The sequence below is a fragment of the Anastrepha ludens genome, chromosome 2 (genome assembly GCF_028408465.1).
Source record: "Anastrepha ludens isolate Willacy chromosome 2, idAnaLude1.1, whole genome shotgun sequence".
NCBI classification, from domain to species: domain Eukaryota; kingdom Metazoa; phylum Arthropoda; class Insecta; order Diptera; family Tephritidae; genus Anastrepha; species Anastrepha ludens.
This window is the reverse complement of record NC_071498.1, coordinates 37,742,950-37,761,882: the sequence shown is the minus strand read 5'-3', so window position 1 is coordinate 37,761,882 and position 18,933 is coordinate 37,742,950. Positions and strand designations below refer to the sequence as shown.

Below are 18,933 nucleotides of genomic sequence, written 5' to 3'. Positions count from 1 at the left end.
AAGGCCTCCTCTGCGTTGGAAAGATCAGGTGGAGAAGGACTTGGCTTCACTTGGTGTGTCCAACTGGCGCCGGTTAGCACGAGAAAGAAACGACTGGTGCGCTTTGTTAAGCTCGGCCAAAATCGCGTAAGCGGTTATCGCGCCAATTAAGAAGAAGAAGAAGAGATTTTATGGTAGCTTGGCTGCCAGATTAGATAGTGAGCAGTTGTGTTGCAACAGACAAGTCCCTGACCTATAACGCATCCTCACTCCTGATCTTTTTATTTAGTCTTGAGCCGTCAATGAAGATATCCACTGTCCCATTCACACCTTTCTGGAATTCGTGTGGAAAAATTATTTTGAAAACAGTGCATTCTAGCTCCCTATGTGCTCCCCGAAAAGATCCGAGAATTTTTGAGTGCCCAAGTCTGAACTCTTTCCAGGGCAGGCATGTATTCAGTCCGATAGCGTTGGATTAGCCAGGCTTTGCCGAATGGAAACACACCGGGTTTCGCTAAATTGACTTCTGTCGCAGTTGTAGAAACGAGAAAGAAGTGAAGAGTGTTGAACACTTTTACATACATATTTTGTTTTTAATTACCTTACGTTCTACCGTTCTTAATTTTTTTTTTTTGAATTTCATATGCCAATAAAACAAAATAGTAGCAAAAAGAATACTGGTAGTTACTTTCTTCCTCGTGCCAGACAAAAAAACAAAGGGGAACATATGCATGGAATAGCAAGTTTTGATGACTTTCGTTTGAGGCATACTTTACAATTCAAATATGAACGCTCGGTTAGATAACCTAAAGTTTTGATGAATAATCACAAGTTTACGTTTTCGGGTAACTTTTTGTTACTTTAATTTCATAAAATGTCATGGGGATAGTCTTGTTGGCAAACATTTTTAGCTTACATAGAAGTAGTATTCGTTTAGAAAATGTTGTTGTTGTACATATTTTTGTATGTAGAAATTTCTTCTACATTGGTTATACTAGTACAATACATTATGGAGACATGTACAATTTATACGAAAAAATACTATGGTAATAAAATTATAATTTAAAATACATCTGTAGATTTTTAATTCCCAGCTTCTTAATTGCCGTTGAAAGCATTGGTATGCCTTGTTTTAGCAAGTTTCTTGGCAACCGTGAAGGTGTTGCTCATTAACATGGCTACTGTCATGGGTCCAACACCGCCAGGTACTGGTGTTATGTGGCCTGCCACTTTACGCACTTCTATAAAAGAAATCAATATGCACATACGTATATTAATGCTTCTAAAAAGGAACTTCATAAAACACTTGCCTTCAAAATCGACATCACCGACAAGTTTAGTTTTACCCGTCTCTTGATCCTGTATGCGTGTTATACCAATATCGATAATGCACGCACCAGGCTTTACCATGTCACGCTGCACAAGTCTCGGTTTGCCGACGGCTGTGACTATTATATCTGCCCCCTGACAATGTTTCTTGAGTTGCTCGGGTGGCGTATTGCGATGACAAATGGTTACAGTAGCGTCCATGCCCTCCGTTTCATGACGCCCATCTGTGTGTAAGAGCATTGCCGTTGGCATGCCAACATTCTTGGAACGTCCAATCACCACTACATTCTTACCAAAAGTGGTTATTTCAGAGCGTCGCAACAACTCGTACACACCTAATGGTGTTGCCGGTACGATACTCTTCATGTCGAGTGCCAAGCGACCGACATTGATCTCATTGAAGCCATCAACGTCTTTTGATGGAGCCACTGCATTACAAATGGTACGTTCGTCTATGTGATTAGGCACGGGTAATTGTACTAGTATGCCATCAACACCCGTATCATTATTCAACTTTTTGATGCAATTTAAGAGTTCTTCCTGTGTTGTGATTTCGGGCAATTCGATTGTGTTGCTATTGATGCCAACGTTTTTGGCGGCCAGCATCTTATTTTTCACATATATCTGACTGGCTGGATCGCTGCCAACTAAAATGGCGGAGAGCGTAGGTGCACGATTCCCTTGCGCGATATAATCGGCGATGTCTTTTTTGAGCTCGGTTTTAATCTTATCGGCTATTGCCTTACCATCGATGATTTGTGCCTCATGACTGAAAAGAAAATGGAGTTTTTGTTCAATAGTTTTAGTGATCTATGTAAAATATACAATCAAGTTTATGTTTGCGAACTATAGAAATATTTCTTTTAAATTTGTGTAACAGAAGAAAAGCACTTGTAGTTTCAAAAAAATGTTCGTAATATTGAACAAATGAGTAAATTTTACTTGTAGCAAAACTAGTTAATCCTCATAAATCGTTGCACTTCTGTATGTTTTACTACTGTAATATATAATGGAGGTGGCTCACTCTTTTAATGAAAAAATGGAGAGTTCTGCTATAGAAGGAAAGAGATTATAACGGTTTTCGAATAATTTACATATATCTTAAGAAAATTAAATGCGAACCTTGCGCTAATAACTCAAGAGAAAATATTTATACCATATTTTCAGTCTCGGGATAGAAATGTTTGTGTTAACGAGTTGAGGAATGGAACATTTCCCAATCGGAGGTGCATAAGTACAAACCTGTGCAGATATTAACGTTTCCACGACAGTCGGTTATACTATACGTTACCGGAACTATACGGATTTATATGCGTTCAAGGACTATCACTCCAGCTGCATTCCTCCACAATTGCCATAATTTTATCTTAAGTTTCAGCCAAGCGACACTCAAGGCCCTTCGCATTATTTGAGGTAAAACGCCGATTGATTCTAGAGATTATAGAGAAAAACTCTTGCCGGGAAAACAACGATATCCCTCTAGCATCATCTATTTAGTTTGGCATATACGCTACTATGTAAAGAAAAATTAAACCCTGTTCAGCGAGCAATATGCTACCGAAAGAACCACATCATCATACCAACTGGAAGTGGAGCAACCTTCTAGGTACGTCGAAAGACTTTACTACAATTACAGACGAGATCCAAACTTATTTTAAGCAACAACAACAACAACAAAAACGGCGTACATACATTCCACACCTCACTAGCAAACGGAACAGAACTTAATAAATGCAACGCGAGTTTTAGAGATATCTAAATTGTTAATTTTTCCTAAATTTTGCAACGTTTTGGATGCGTGTGAATCCTGTCTCATTCTCTATATCCTTCGAATAATGCTTAGCTAGACCAAATACAATATGCATTCCCGATCTAGTTCAGTTAAAGTTGTGGTTTTTGAGACAAGTAATAGAACTAAACACTACATTTTGTTTTTTGTATTACAAAATATTGATGAAGCAACACATATCTTTTAAATATCTGCAAATTATGTACATATAAGCTAATTTTTATTTAACGTCATTTCGCTTATTGGCTAATGAATGTGTGTAGGTGCATATATATGTATGTATATAGTATGTACTCTAAATCGAGGTTATCAAAAGTCATGAAATTTTTAATTCACATTATAAAGCTCGAAAAGTCCCCTATAAAATATGCCATAACATCTGCAAATAAATACATACATACTTAGGTATGTATGCTCGCTCAGTCATGAAAGGAAAATTACTTTTTCAAAACTAACTAAAGACTTTCAAATGACGGGGATAAATCGAACATTTTTGAAGCCTCTTTTCACACATTTTTGCGTTGTGACATTAAATGAGTGACACTCAGTTGTAAAATGTAGAATGTACTTCAAAATAGTCAAATGTATTACAGAAGTGCTAAATATTCTTGAAATCAGTAACATGCATTTCAAAAAACATCACATACGAGTATACTTCAGAATAGTCAATTGTACTCGAAATCCGTTAGATATACAGTGGTGACCAAAAGGCATGCAACTATTGACAATTAATATTTAACTTATAACGGGTGATTTTTTAGCTATTATCTTTTTAAACAGTTGGTTTAAACAACTGACGGACGTTTCTTGTTTTATTTCACTGTCAAACATCTTCAGTTTGGTCTATAATTTAACCATGAATCGTCTTACAAACGAACAACGCTTGCAAATCATTGAATTTTATTATAAAAATGCGTGTTCTGTTAAGAAAGTGTAAGATCCACTTTTTTATCGAAAAATTGTGTTGAGCGACGAAGCTCATTTTCGGATCAATGTGTACTTAAATAAGCAGAATTGCCGATTTTGGAGTGAAGATCTGCCAGAATAATTGCAAGAGCTACCAGTGTATCCAGAAAAGATCACAGTTTGGTGCGGTTTATGGGCTGGAGGTATCATTGGACCGTACTTCTTCAAAGATGCTGCGAATCGTAACGTAACTGTGAATGGTTAGCGCTACCGTGAAATGATATCCAACTTTTTTTTGCCCAAAATGCAAGAGCTCGACTTGCATGACATGTGGTTTCAGCAAGACGGTGCCACATGCCACACAGCACGCGTAACAATGGACTTGTTGAGAGGCGAGTTCGGTGAACATTTTATTTCACGTTCGGGACCTGTCAATTGGCCACCCAGGTCGTGCGATATAACGCCTTTGGATTATTTTTTGTGGGGCTATGTTAAAGCTCATGTCTATTCAGACAAGCCTGCTTCAATTAACGCATTGGAAGACAACATTAAAGCATTTATATGTGAGATACCGGCCGAAACATTGGAAAGAGAATGCCAAAATTGGACTAAGCGGAGGGTCCATTTGAAGTGCAGTCGCGGTCAACATTTGCATGAAATAATCTTCAAACATTAAATTATATGGACTGTACTATCGATTTAAATAAAAATTTCATGCATTTTTCTAAATTTTGAGTGTGTTTTTTTGAAAAACTTGCCTATAGCTCTTAAAAAATCACCCTTTATAATCCTTACATATATATATATATTGTAGAATGTTGATAGAAAGTAAAATTATTTTATTTCAGTTTTATATTTTTTACTTTTACTTAATATTTTAATTTTTTGTATACTATGTATTAGAATTTAGCTTAAATTTAACACAAATCATATTTCCGAAAATGTTCAAAGAAATAAGAACAAAGAACTCTGCAACGTGAAGAATATTTTCGTTAAGACTGTACAATTGTGGAAATCTTAAGCGCTTCACATTGGCTGCTTACTCTATAATTTTTTACTACGCCCAACAACCTGTTCAGTTACCTTTACCTTCAGCACACTCCTCAACTCTTATATTATATTAATATCTTCTTAATAGTATGGCTATTGAAATGTCACATTATTAAGGTAATTTCTTTAATTTTTAAGTATAACATAAAATACTATGTCTTATTTGTGTCTAAATAAAAAGTAATTTAAATAATAAGTTCACCAAAAAGGTATTAAAAAAAATGATTGCAACCTTTGTTTTGTTTGAACTGCAAGACCGGTTCGGATTCTGAAATAATACGCATATTTAACTGGAATACCGGCCCTTAATCATCTGAAGATATTCTATGTTACATGAGTTACCTCTCGTCACAACTTCTCTGTACACACTACAAGTACTGCGATAGAAAAAAAAGCGCACGTAGTCAAAGAGACCGTGTGCTACCTGGGGCTGATACTGAAGTTGTTGACGTTTCCAACACAGTCGGTTCTACGTTACCGAAACGACCCGGATTTATATCCGGCCAAGGACTGTCACTCCAGCAGCATTCCCCATGTAAAGATGGGGAATGTTTATGCTACTACAACAACAACAACAACAACTGAAGTTGTCGGATGACGTAATATCAAGTTTGGCAACTATGAAATTATCCTCTCCTATTATCAAACTTTATTTAAAGTATGGATTTCCAATAATATGTGGTATTTTATTACACCTTCTATAATGAGGAAGAGTTAGACGAAGACATTAATTTTATAAGTAGAAGCAAATGTTCAGAACGTTTTAGATTTACAAAAGACAACAAAAGCTGGAGAAAAAATATTATTCAATATTAGCCATGCTAATTTCAAGAAATACAGTTTCTTTTTCGCATTTATCCTTTGGCAGATATCTGGCTAAGTTTCTCCTCCAATTCGTAGTGAGTATCTTGATATTCTGTTTTCTTCTATTCTATTCTGAGTAGCTTTTGCCAAAAGACTGCTGATATTACAATAGAAAAAAACTATTTAGAATATTTGAGATTATTTGTCCAGAGTGGTCATCGATCCTTGGGTAAAATGAATAGTAGTTATACGAAAAAGCAATCGGCTATGCCCGCTACCAGTTACAATTACATACATACATATATTCTCATATTATTGTACACTAAATATTTTACATATATCTTTATGCGTCATAATTGCAAATATAGAAGCTGATCTATTTTTCTTAAAGGTGTGGCAAAGTCACATTTATCCATACGCGCATGTACACTAATCAGAAAAAGTTAACGGACACATATTCCTTTATTGAACAAATGAAAAAATAGATTTGTAAATATGTTTTTACATAGAGATTAGAATTCAGTCGTTCAGTACAAAAGGATTTCAAAACTATTAAAATAAACTCAGTGGCTCAATAAATACATTTGAAAAATGCAGAAAAAGTTAACGTTTAGATTAGAATAACTTTGGTGTTTCTTTGTAACAATACATGTCTTAACACAGAAATAGTCCAAATGTGTCCTACTCCGGTTTTGGGGGTACTTCTGCCAAAAGGAGTTTTTCGACAGTTCACGCGTGACCACTGCCAACGAAATACATAATTTTTTTCAGTATTCATTGACATATAATCATGGAAAGACTTACTCCTCAACAACCTTTACAAATCTAAGAATTGTATTATGAAAATCGATGCTCTGTTAAAAGTGTTCATTGCGCGCTCAGACCAACTTATTGCCCATACATGAGGCCCATTTTTGGCTTAATAGCTAGGTCAATAAGCAAAATGGTCGTGTTTATGCTGAAGATAAGCCCGGAGCCATTACATCCATATAATACAATCGTTTGGTGCGACCAATAGGCTGAAGGAATCATCGAGGCTGGCGCCAATGTAACAGTAAATGGCAAACGCATTCGCGCCATATAAACGACTTTTTGATGCCGGAAATTGAAGCCCGTGATCACAACATTTGGTTCCAACGAGACGGCGCTACTTGCCAGTCCGTGAAACAATGGATTTACTGAGTCGTTTGTTAGTTATCTCTCGTCTTGGACCAGTGGATTGGCCTCCAAGATCGTGTGATATCAAACCTTTGGACTTTTATTTGTGGGGGTATGTAAAGTCCAAATACTTTGTGGATAAACCAGCTTCGATTAAGGCATTGGAAGCCAATATTACTAAAATTATTCACGAGTACCGACCGTAATCCTACAGCGAGTCATTCAACATTAGTATTTACGAATGACCGAATTACGGCGCAGTCGCGGCCAAAATTAGAAAGGGATTATTTATAAATATCATGAATGGTTCTACATAAAAATAATAAAGATTGAATTTTCGTTGTTTTATTTCAATTTCAAATCCGATATCTCTAAATTTATAACCCTTTACAATTATATTTGAAGGATTAACGAATTTTATGTTTCGACAATTAAATTAAATAGAAAAAAAAATTGCGCTTTTAATATTCAAAGGTAATAAAGAATTAAAATTGCAACTGATCCTGTACGTTAACTTTTTGTGACTAGTGTACGGGTATATAAGGTAACTTCACCGCCTCCACGCTTGATGCGGAATTAAATATCGTTTTGAGGGGATTTACAAAACTTAGCAACTGCTTACTGTGCCAAAACAATAACAACGAACAAACCGCAGAATGCACAATAAGCACAACAATGAGAATGTCAATGTTTGCATGCACATAAATCTGTATGTGTATATTTATATGTATTATAGGGATTTACCCATGACCACGTTACCGCACTGCATTGGCAAATAATGAATTCGCGCTAACAGCCAGCTAAGGAAATGGGAAAAAGTAATCACAATGTAGAAATAAAATTAATAATAAATAAATATGTATAAGAATGTTTTTATCAATATTAGTGCTCAGATTCATTGCGGTAGTATTTCCTCGGAAGTGTTTACAATTGTGAATCCCCGAATAATTCACGGAAATATTGATAATAGCAGCCATAGAAGTATACATATGTATATGTATGTCAATGAACTACATTCCCGAACCCACACACATTTATCAAATGAGTAACTCTTACCTACGTCAATACATATAGGTAATATGTATATATGTAAATATAAGTGCGTAAACATGATAATTACATGTGCATCTATTATACAATTATTAGAAGCCCAAAAAATTATTTCCATAAGAAATTAAAAGTTAAAATGCATTGAATATGGTAGAAATCACGATATCTTTCGAATTTTTCAACATAAGTATACGAGTTTATTTGCTCAATTAATATTGTTACAGTTTCAAAATTAACTTAATGAATTCTAAATATACCTATATAGGTAATTACATACATCGTGCGCCTTCTACAAGCGAAAACTCACTACTTTTCTGCACATATGTACATACTTGTATTTGTTGTTTTGAAGTTAAGACAAAATTATAATTTCTATAATGTACAGGTAAATTATTGTAATATGGAATAAATATTTATCTAAGCAGATTTGCTTACGTTTTCTATAATCTATATTTTCCACGTATAAAATTATATGAACGAATAGGTAAGTGCTTATGTATCTTGCAGCAACTTTAATGTCTGTTTATCTACGAGCTCTAACGCCGACACAAACGTGTCGTATTCAATGTTTTTGCGCATATAATCCAACATATCGTCGGCATTAGTCCACAAGCAAAGTAAATGTTGCATTTTGCATGGCACCGCCAATCTCTTCCATTTATCCTGTACATTTAAAGCATTTACAAGATTTCGATACTTGCGTTCATCACACAATAATCCATCAAAAGTACTTGGTTGACTTTTCGCTACTTCACACTTGTCTGCATCGTCCAGCCCCATGCCTATGAATTCTTCCTTAATTCTTATTTTGCCTATATCTTTGATTTGATCAGACATATTCGTCTCTGATGGTGCAGTTTCATTATCTTCATCTTCTTCAGTTGAGGAGGAAGATATCTCCTCTTCTTTAATAACCAAACTATCGCTAGCGTTGGTATTATAACCTAACGAAGCGAAGTATGTTATGATTTGATTTCCCACCTTTGACTTAAGTTCTCTGGCCAAATCGCAAACAGTACGCCCAGCTGCATTAGATGCTCCCATAAGTTCGGCTACATTTTGTGTTGTTGTATCCAGTATCAATTTCACAAATTCAAAATTTGACTGCAATACGGCCATATGTAAGGCATTATTGCGTTCTTTTGCATTCGGCACAAGCGCCGCACGTCGATCGTGCTGCAACAACTTCTTTGCCACATCATAATTTTTTTGCCGAATGGCTAAATGTAAAGGTGTGAAACCTTCGTCGTTCTTAATTGTCAAATCAAGCGTTACATCGCGATTGAGAAAACTCTCAATGCAATTCTGATGGTGTTCCTTCACAGCAATGTGAAGCGCTGTATCTCCATCGCTATTTTGGATATTTGGATCGCAGCCGAGACCTAAAAGTGGTCGAATGTATTTTATACGATTGTAAAGACACGCTGTATGCAATGCGCTCTCACTGCGTGCATTTAGTACTTTGCTAAAAAGATGTTTTAGCTTGAAGTATTCCAATACAGAACAGGTTTTAATTACTAATTTCGGATTGTCGCTGACAATAACCTCATGTAGAATGCTCTCACGTAATTCATTTCTTTCCGAATGTTCGGTAAATATATCATCGACTTCTTTAGCTGCTTTGGCCAGCTGATCTTCACTCAAATTCCTTGCGGTTCGTATTTCATCGAATATTTTAAAAATACGCTGTAAATAACTATTTATTTGCACATCCACAGGAGTTCCTAATATAGATTTTCTATAAAGTTTGCGCATGTCACTGGAAAGTTGGCGGTTTGTCAAAGATGTCGAGGACGTACCATCCTCTACAAGTGTACCGGTTGAAAGTTCATCATAGATACCTATACCAGATATATTTTCTACTGAATCTGTTGGGCAAATTTTAGCCAACTCCTCGGAGTTCATATGCATATACTCCTTGAATATTTCGCTGCCAATTAATTTGCTGATTTGTAAATTTTTATCGTATTCTTCACTGATGGTTGGCTGGTTGGAGCCATAAGCACCTCCCATGTCTGTATATTGCATTTGGGGTTGTGCTTCCATTTTCATGTTAGCCGTTTGTTCCTGCACTGGTTTCGGCAATTCAAACGAACTTAGAGAACTGCCTGAGCCGGAGCTACTCGTGGCACTAGAACAGGTTCGACGACGCTTACGTGACACAACAACATCGCGTGGTTTGTATCGGAAAGTTACCGGCGGGAAACTACGTTCATCATCTGAAGGACGCACCAATTCTATGTTGACATCTACAGTTCTATCTATGTCTTTGTCTTTATATGGAGGTGTCTGACAAACGATCGCATACTGATGATGCACATCAGATTCACGGAATTTTCCATATGCTTCCCAAACAAGATCATCATCATCGTTGAATTCGTAGAAACGTACTTTTATATTTTTCTTGCTTACTTTTTCCACCAGCAAAATAAGGTCATCTCCTCCAGACACGCTTCCGGTGGCAATGCTGAGACGACATATGCGGAGTTCACCAGTTTGAGCAGATTTCCGATTATTGATGGGGTTTGTGTAGACAGGAGCAGCTATGCGAGTGTACGTCAAGCCATCATCCTCTACTTTGAATGCTTCGAAACATAAGCGGACCTGTAATATGAAAAATAAATATCAACAAATATATGACAATTTATTAAAGTAGCCAATCGGGTTTTGTAGCAACACGTAAATGCAACTCAAAATGTTGGCCACAACAAATAAATTTTCAATTAGGCACCTGATTTAGATTCATTTCCTTAGACTCTTTTTCTGTTTCTTTGTGCAATTCCTGAACCTCCTTTGTTGTTAATTCATTCCTGCCTAATTCAAACTTCAGACGATCCATTTTTTTCTTCAACAACTCATCGAATATAAACTTTTTTGCAGTGTGTATTATACCCATATTTTGGAATTGTGCTACATAGCCGCGGTCAGGTGAAACAATTAAATTATGTGGGTCACAAATGTCTGTGTCATCTTTTCGCACAACCAACTGATGCGAATGTGGACTTTCAAGATTTGTTTGGAAAAGACTGCACCGTATAACCGCTTTACCATTGAAATTGTACAATTCTACCTCAGGAAATGTTTTGGGAGTACGTTTTGAATTGGCGCCATTCAGTGAGCCATGCGTTCCATGCATTTCCGATTTGTAACGAAAACGAAACTTTTCAACTGGATGTTCTAGTATGCGCAATTCCGCAGGATATTTTCCATGTGATAAAGTTGTCATCGTGGGCGTAATATTTGACAATATTTGTGGATGCAGCCCACCATACTGATGTTGTGGTAATGTAACCATAGCTGAAGACATTCCGGTAACTGGCATGTTGTAATTTATGTAGTTATTTGCTGCTGTCGAGGGATGAACACTTTGGTTGTATCCCAGAGTTGCATTTTGCAATGTGGCATAAGATGGTTGGTTATGCGGCGAGCTAGAGGGTAAGTTTAAATTTGAAAATTCTGACTGTAATAAAGTCGATGGAGATTGTGAAGGTGAAGGCGGTGTTGACTGCGTATTAACAGGGCCTGGTGACATAGTTGAATATCCACTTGTGCTTGCGTTTGATGATTCGCTCACGCATCGAATACTATGCGTGTCCATGTCAATATATTCGTTAATCATTTTGACTTTTTAGTTCTATTATCTTTTTTTGAAAAATTAGTAGGAATGCTTTTGTTCAAACTTCTTTTTAATATAAATACAATACGACCATGTGGTGTGATCGACGTTCGCGTTTAATCACTTTTACTTCGAGTTATCGCAACCGCAGCACTTGTTGCACTAACAACATGAGTATATGTTGCTAAACATATTTCGAGGTATATATTGTACAAATATACAATATTTTTACTGTTGGACTATTTACTTTTTGGTTTTTTATATATCTATAACTCTGTGTGAAACTTTCTGCGCAATTCACAACTGTTCCGATCAAGTGTACGATTTAAAATGAACTTCAGTATATTCACTCGTAGTTCATCGTATTATTTGGAATCGCCATTTGAGATGGGTTCTTCCCCGTCATTGGTTTTCATCGGTCACCGTTCGTGGGTACCGCACTCGTGCTAACGAATAACGAACATGCCGGTGATTCACGTTTAGTGAAAAAAAAGTAAAAACCCAACTACATTTACATACATATAGTCGTAAAAGCTCTGTTACTCTATATTAATTTAACTTCTACCACTTTTTGTTTAGATAATTCACGTTTAAAAAAATAGGAATTTAGCAGTATTGGAGGATTAGTGAATAGGCCGCCACGATATAAATTATGCACGAATGTATATTTATCAACACTGTAGCAACCGGTTATCATTGCGAATGTTCCTTGAATGATAATGTAAATAAGATCGTTTTATGCGGCTAAACAAAAGCTTTTACTCGAATAGCATCACAAGTACTTAGAACTTTATATCGGGTGTTTTTTTTAGTTGCATGAGAACTACTGATATCGACAACTATGGTTGACAGCTAAGAATAGAATTGAATTTTTGTTTCCAAAAATTAATCAGCGACGACCTTTGGTTCCAAGAAGGCGGTGCAACTTGCCATACCCGCGCTTAACAATCGATTTATTGCAATATTCAAGCCACCATTAACGATTGGACTGATCGAATGGACCATGTAGTGGTAGCTGCGGCGGAAATATGCCGGATATCATATTCAAAAAATAAATGCCATAAAATTATACCAGATTATAATAAAAAAATGCATTCCAACAATATTTCTGTTTTGTATTATAATTTTAAGTTCTCAAGCTCCTAAAAAACACCCGATATATGTGCATAAAAGTAATTCTTGGATGTATTCGTTAGACAAAGCTTTTAAGATCATATGACATCTGTTGAATGAGTTTTAACCAAAGCGAATTGAGTACTATGGTGGCGCCTTCCCAAAACAGTTACTTTTTTCGCGATTTTGACAATACAAAACAAACAAAAGGAGAATTTACATGTTTGTGAAAATTTAGTGAATGGCTTGGTAGTATTGAGATTTGTGAGATTAAAACTAAACTAATTTATGCAAATGCGTGATAAATTGTTAAAGCACAAATGAATATACATACATATACATTCAAATGCAGTTTAGCGTTTTTATGTGGAAGACGCCGTAGCTAGAAAGAATGTGTGTGCGTATAATTTCTTGTGTTTGGTTGTTTACATTGCTTTCGCCTACCCTTCTTCTTCACAAACAAGTAATTCCCCTTCCTTTTGTTTATATATTGATGGACTCTTACGACACGGTGAATTCGGAAGGCGCAATTTCTTTCTCTATCGTTCTTGATTTCAACCGATTGTGTCCCTTTGTTTTCCATCTGTGGCCTCTTTAGCACACGTCCAAATAACACACGAATAATCACCAACACCAACAATAATCGCAATCGCTGATAATGTGACCAGATGATTAAAAAGTAAAGCTGATCTTTTTTTAATTTATATTTTGTATAATTATAAGTATCACATTTTAATTAGAAGAGGCTAAAAAATTTCAAGAAGATAAATCAAGTTGCGAAAATGGTAATCTGGTCACAATTATCATCAATTGGATTAGGGAACGTCACGAAATTCAGGTGCTATTGTTCAATTCGCTGAGAGTAAAGTAACGGTACCACGATGGCGCCACCTAATCATTCTCTTCATCGTGGTAATTATACATGGTGAAAAGATTATTTCACCATAGTTAAAGAGCAAACCTGCTACAACAACAACAGCAAACTTGGTATCTGTCATCCTTAATATACATATATGTATGTATATAATTGCGTTTACACCCGTTGTGGGTGTTTGGCCGACCTGATATTGCTCCGCAAATGGGACATCTTACTGTTTTAAGCCGACTCCGAACAGCAGAAGTTTTTTTTATGAGGAGTTTTTTCATGGCAAAAATACACTCGGAAGTTTGTCATTATCTGCCGAGAAGCGACTGTTAGGACCTTTTTCTATTATGTATTTGGGGGCTTCAGCGGTAGTCCAATCGGTGTTCTGAATGGTAGTCACGCACCAAACCGTTCGGCTACGGTAACCGTTAAATAGTCATCAAACTAAAATAACATGTATTTTTTGATATCGGCAATTAAAATTCCTCCCGCTTCTTTTTTGTATCCACAATAAAAAACTTAGATAATAAAAAATTGTTATGTGTAAACAGACAATAACATTTACCTCCCGCGATGAATGCTCACCTATTCCGCACGATAAACGTCAAGCAGGTGTCAAGTTTACCTAGCTTGGCCAACTCCTTTTAGCTCAAATTTAATTGAATATATTTATTTACACATACCTGCTGTAAGAAAAACTCTTTGTGACACTTTTGTTTTTGTATTGATTTAACGATTGGGTTACACATCTGTGAATTTTCAATATGAAACGCATTTTTACACGCAAACTTTATACACATAACAACAGAAGAAATATAACTAACACAAGCAAAAGTACGGATAGTTCTACGATTTGAGTATAATTGCGAAGCCACTTGTCAAATTGTTGTTGCCCAACCTCGTGTGCATGTTTCGATGGTTCCAGTATTTACATGCGAAATATAACATGTTTATTGCCGTTCCGCGCGCTCAAATAATATTTCAATAAATGCATACTATGCAAATCAACAAACCCACACATATACATGAATATAATGTCATGCAATTTAATGATCATTGCCAATAAGGTATCTATTTATTCGCACATACCTTATTTTTGTTTCTGCCATTTTTTTAGTTTTTAATTGAAAAAATTTCGTTCAATTATTAATATAGCACTATTTTACAAGTTTGAAAGCACATGCGCTAACGAAGTATAATTTCACTTTACCACGAAGCAAGTGGGAAACATTTGTGATCGCCACAACACCTTTACTTGTAAATTTTGACTCAAATGATCCAGTGGCATGTGTATGTATGTATATGTGTGTGTTTTGAGTTTTGTGCAGAGTTTGATAATGGATAAATGATACCCAACAAGCATTTAAGGTAGCTCTAAACCGGTTATACATTTATGTTCATTACTTTTTTAATACTGTTTTCAATTCGTACGTATATTTGCAAGTTACTTTAAATGATGGTTGTAACATCACACATACTCTTAGGATATATACCAAAACATTTTCCAGATCTTATTCGAAACAAATTAGCTTTCATTTCCTACAAAAACCATATAAATTAAAATTTTATAAAAAATTCAACGAATTTTCATCATTCAAAATTTTTCGAAAAATTTAGAGTGTTCCCTTCTGTACCATTTATGTTATAGCATTTCAACTGACTTGCATTTCAAAATCGCGTTAATTACCGACAATTTTACCCTTACGGTATTACGCATTTTCTCCTATAAAGAATGCACGAAAATTTAATACATATCTGCTTACATACATATGTATGTACATATGAAACATTACAAACTATATATTAAATTAATAATATAATGCCGCAGTAGCCGAATGGGTAGATGCGTGACTACCATTCGGAATTCGGAGTACGTTGGTTCGAATCTCCGTGAAATACCAAATGATAGAAAAAGTTATTTCTAATAGCGGTCGTCCTTCGGCAGGCAAAAGCAAACCTCCGGGCGTATTTCTATCATGAAGATCCTCATAAAAAATACCTGCCGTTGGTAGTCGGCTTAAATCTGTAGGTCCCCCCACCAATTATATATATATATATACATATAAATTAATAATTTCAGTATATCATTTTTCCGCCAATTATTTAAATAATATATATCCAAATTTGTGAAGTGGAATTGAGCGACTTGAGTCACGCAAAATAATAAACGACTGTTTTTTTTTGTTATTAATTATGTCTACTTACTCTGACCAAACCATTCAGGGACTGATAAACTGGTAATCTATATTATAAAAATTTAAGGCTGTTTTCATCGGTGAATGATATGTATATTGTGCATATAATTTAATAATGATGCAATTTTTCATGTTTTTTGCATATAAATAACAAAAACCATGAGTGCATGTATGAAGTGCAATAGACAAAATAATTGCCACGAATAAAATGTGATACTAATAATTAGTCATTTTTTAAATTAAAAAAGTTAAAGCTACATAAGCATAATAATATATATGCACGTTTATCTATCACAACCCAAAATCATTAATGCTCCGAAAAACATATTTACGTTTTTTGTAATCTAACAAACTAGACATAGCAATATAGAAGATTCACTACCATGAATGGGGTTTGTTGTTAAATTGTGGTAATTTCTTATTTCGACTTTTTTCACGTTTTGGAGGTGAACGTAAAATGTTTAATAGACAGACTGGCACTTATCATTATCTGTTATAGGAATAATTGAATGAGTTTTCTGAGAGCGGTTGACGACATTGATAAGACAAATGTTCAGTTCTAGCCACTTGTCTCACAATCTAGCTTACGTCTTTACATATACATAAATATAACTCATATCAGTTTATAAATTCAATTGTTATATTCTTACTTAAAGCTGTTTTTAGCGAGCTTATAATTATTTACAAACTTACGTTCACGTAGTACTACATACATTTTAAGCGATAATGAAGACCGTTGTTCTATCTAAATTAGTAAAAACATTGACGATTTTAAAAACAAATAACAAAAATCAATAATATTATAACAAATCAGTTTTTTAAGGTGTATTTAAAAATTCTCAGCTTATTGTAGCTGAAAATCTCTTAAGCCAGTTCGTTTTTTATCTTTACCGCCTATTTCAAGTTAGATTGATGTAGTTGCCGAAAACAATTTTATTTAAAACAATGCTCTTTTACCTTTTATTTAAAATGTCTTTATTAATTTTATTTACTTTATGATGGGTTCTTGCTAGCTAAACATTTTTAGCGTCTTCACATACCGTAGGGTTTAATGAAGACAGCTGCCACTTAGAAAATCACACGGATTTTTTAAGTAAATGCTGAATTTACAATATGGTCTTGGAACTGTGATCGATAACATGTTTTTAATAATAGGAAACATATTTTCCTTTTATTTTTATTCTGGGTGATAAGTAAAATATTGTTTTTATGTGATACATACAAATATAAAATGGGGTGTTTTGTAGTCCGTGCGTCATAACCGCAAGAAAAGCAACGGAACTTGTTTTTACGAGAAGCTAATATTTGTGAGTAAAATAATGACAATCTCTGCTTATCAGTGACGTCAATACTTTAAGCTGATTAAATGCACACGCCCACTTGATATTTTTCTAATTCACTTATATTTGGGTTTTTGATTTTCGTAATTACATTTGAATCGAGTACATGCACATGTTAGAATTTAAAAGTAATTGCACATTCGCTTGCATATCCAATTGCTTTTTTTGTTTTAAAGAAACTCGAAAAATACTCAAAATCAAAAGACTATACCAATGAGACCTCAATAAATTAAACTTGTAAAATTTGTTCAGCAAATCAAAAAAGCAATCGTGTCAACAAAAAAAAAAAAAACCTATTGTATTGTTAAAAAGTATGCAAGTAATAATTTGTATCGTTTTAACATAATCTATTCACAGTTTATTTTCTTTCTAAGAAGTATATTTGCAAACTTTGTTGTTTTTCAAACATATTAATTATTAAATTTATTATGACTGAAATTTTTTTATATTTTTAAACTGTTTTTAAATTATTAAATTTATTAAATTTATTAAGTATTTTACTTTTTTTATACTTTTTAATTTTTCCCGGAATCTGCTCTTTATAATTATGTTTTACTAAATCATAATTATTTTTTATAATTTTAGTTCAATACAATTTAAAAATAGTTTTTTTTTTATATCTCGGTATCCGTTTGGGAATTTGTTCAAGAACTTACCAAATTTTCAAACGCATCTTTTAGTCTTCTGACTTATTAGCAATTAATTATTTTAATTCAATAATTAGCACTTAAATTTATAATTATTAAAATTACTTTTGTAATTTGATTAAAATAGCTTTCAAACGCGGAACATTGATTGTTCAACATCAACAACACCGCGCATTTATAAGAATGTAAAGATTAATTATTAACCGTTCGTTTTATATAGCAAAATTGAAAGTAACTATCAGCTTTAGATGGTTTCTCTGTGAGTTCTCTGTCTCTTCGAAGAGTAGAGAAAAGAAACGATGTAAAAACAGAGAGCCGGCCGATATGATACTGTGGTAGCAGACTGAAAATATTAGTTGCGTTCGATAACACAAAAATCTGTAATAGTTATTTCTAATTGATGCAAGGACGCTTTCGGGAATACCAAAAAATTATCCGCTCCTACGACAGTACTGTACCGTATATGTATGGGAAATGTCTATGCTGTTACAACAAGCGCGAAAAAAATTATCCATCATATAAAAATGGATAGGGCAAAGTAGCAGTTTGATGAAAGAGAGACGTTCCTTTTGAAAATTTAAGCTAGAAAATCGTATCCAAAACAAATACATATCTTATAATACGTTACAATACAAAGCGCTAGCAGAAGACACATAAATAGATTATTAACGCACACAAATCCTATGATGAGAAGACTACCAAATAAAGAAACATCTACCCAAAGTCGGCTTAATCGTCAAACACCAACAGATCTTGCAAAATCCATGTAATCTATTGTCAACTAATCGTATATGTCATTGTTTGTTAACCACTTGTTTTTAAATAATATGTATATATTTCTTCTAAATGAGCTTGGGGGCATTGACCCTTCAATATCACTCTCATTCCATCTTTTTGTAAATCAAATTACTTATTGTCTAACGACAGGTGTAATATTTTATGGAAGAAATAAAAAACAAAAAAATAATAATACGTTAATATTTTCGTGCTTAACTCCCAATCCGTAATTAAAAGCAAATCTGAGATTATAAAATAATCTTAGATTATTACCACACTTTGTAAGATACAACTCCGTGTTATCGATAATTATTT

The 18,933-nt window shown here is 34.4% G+C and overlaps 2 protein-coding genes across 4 annotated transcripts; both read right to left on the bottom strand.

Annotated features, from left to right (window-relative positions):
• Positions 1–811: 811 nt before the first annotated feature.
• LOC128868756 (bifunctional methylenetetrahydrofolate dehydrogenase/cyclohydrolase, mitochondrial) lies at positions 812–18,013 on the bottom strand. Of its 3 annotated transcripts, none has more exons than XM_054111244.1 (3): positions 17,851–18,013; positions 1,290–2,077; positions 812–1,220 (listed from the first exon to the last, which is right to left on the bottom strand). In XM_054111244.1, the coding sequence occupies exons 1-3, from the start codon at positions 17,865–17,867 to the stop codon at positions 1,078–1,080; spliced, it is 948 nt and encodes a 315-aa protein (XP_053967219.1). In that variant the 5' UTR covers positions 17,868–18,013; the 3' UTR covers positions 812–1,077. The 3 variants fall into 3 exon arrangements, with proteins under 3 accessions (XP_053967219.1, XP_053967213.1, XP_053967204.1); XM_054111238.1 differs by lacking the exon at positions 17,851–18,013 and adding an exon at positions 14,749–14,909; XM_054111229.1 differs by lacking the exon at positions 17,851–18,013 and adding an exon at positions 14,343–14,519.
• Positions 8,240–12,393, bottom strand: LOC128868746 (nuclear factor NF-kappa-B p110 subunit). The gene is made up of 2 exons (XM_054111203.1): positions 10,797–12,393; positions 8,240–10,669 (listed from the first exon to the last, which is right to left on the bottom strand). The coding sequence occupies exons 1-2, from the start codon at positions 11,682–11,684 to the stop codon at positions 8,558–8,560; spliced, it is 3,000 nt and encodes a 999-aa protein (XP_053967178.1). The 5' UTR covers positions 11,685–12,393; the 3' UTR covers positions 8,240–8,557.
• Positions 18,014–18,933: the final 920 nt, after the last annotated feature.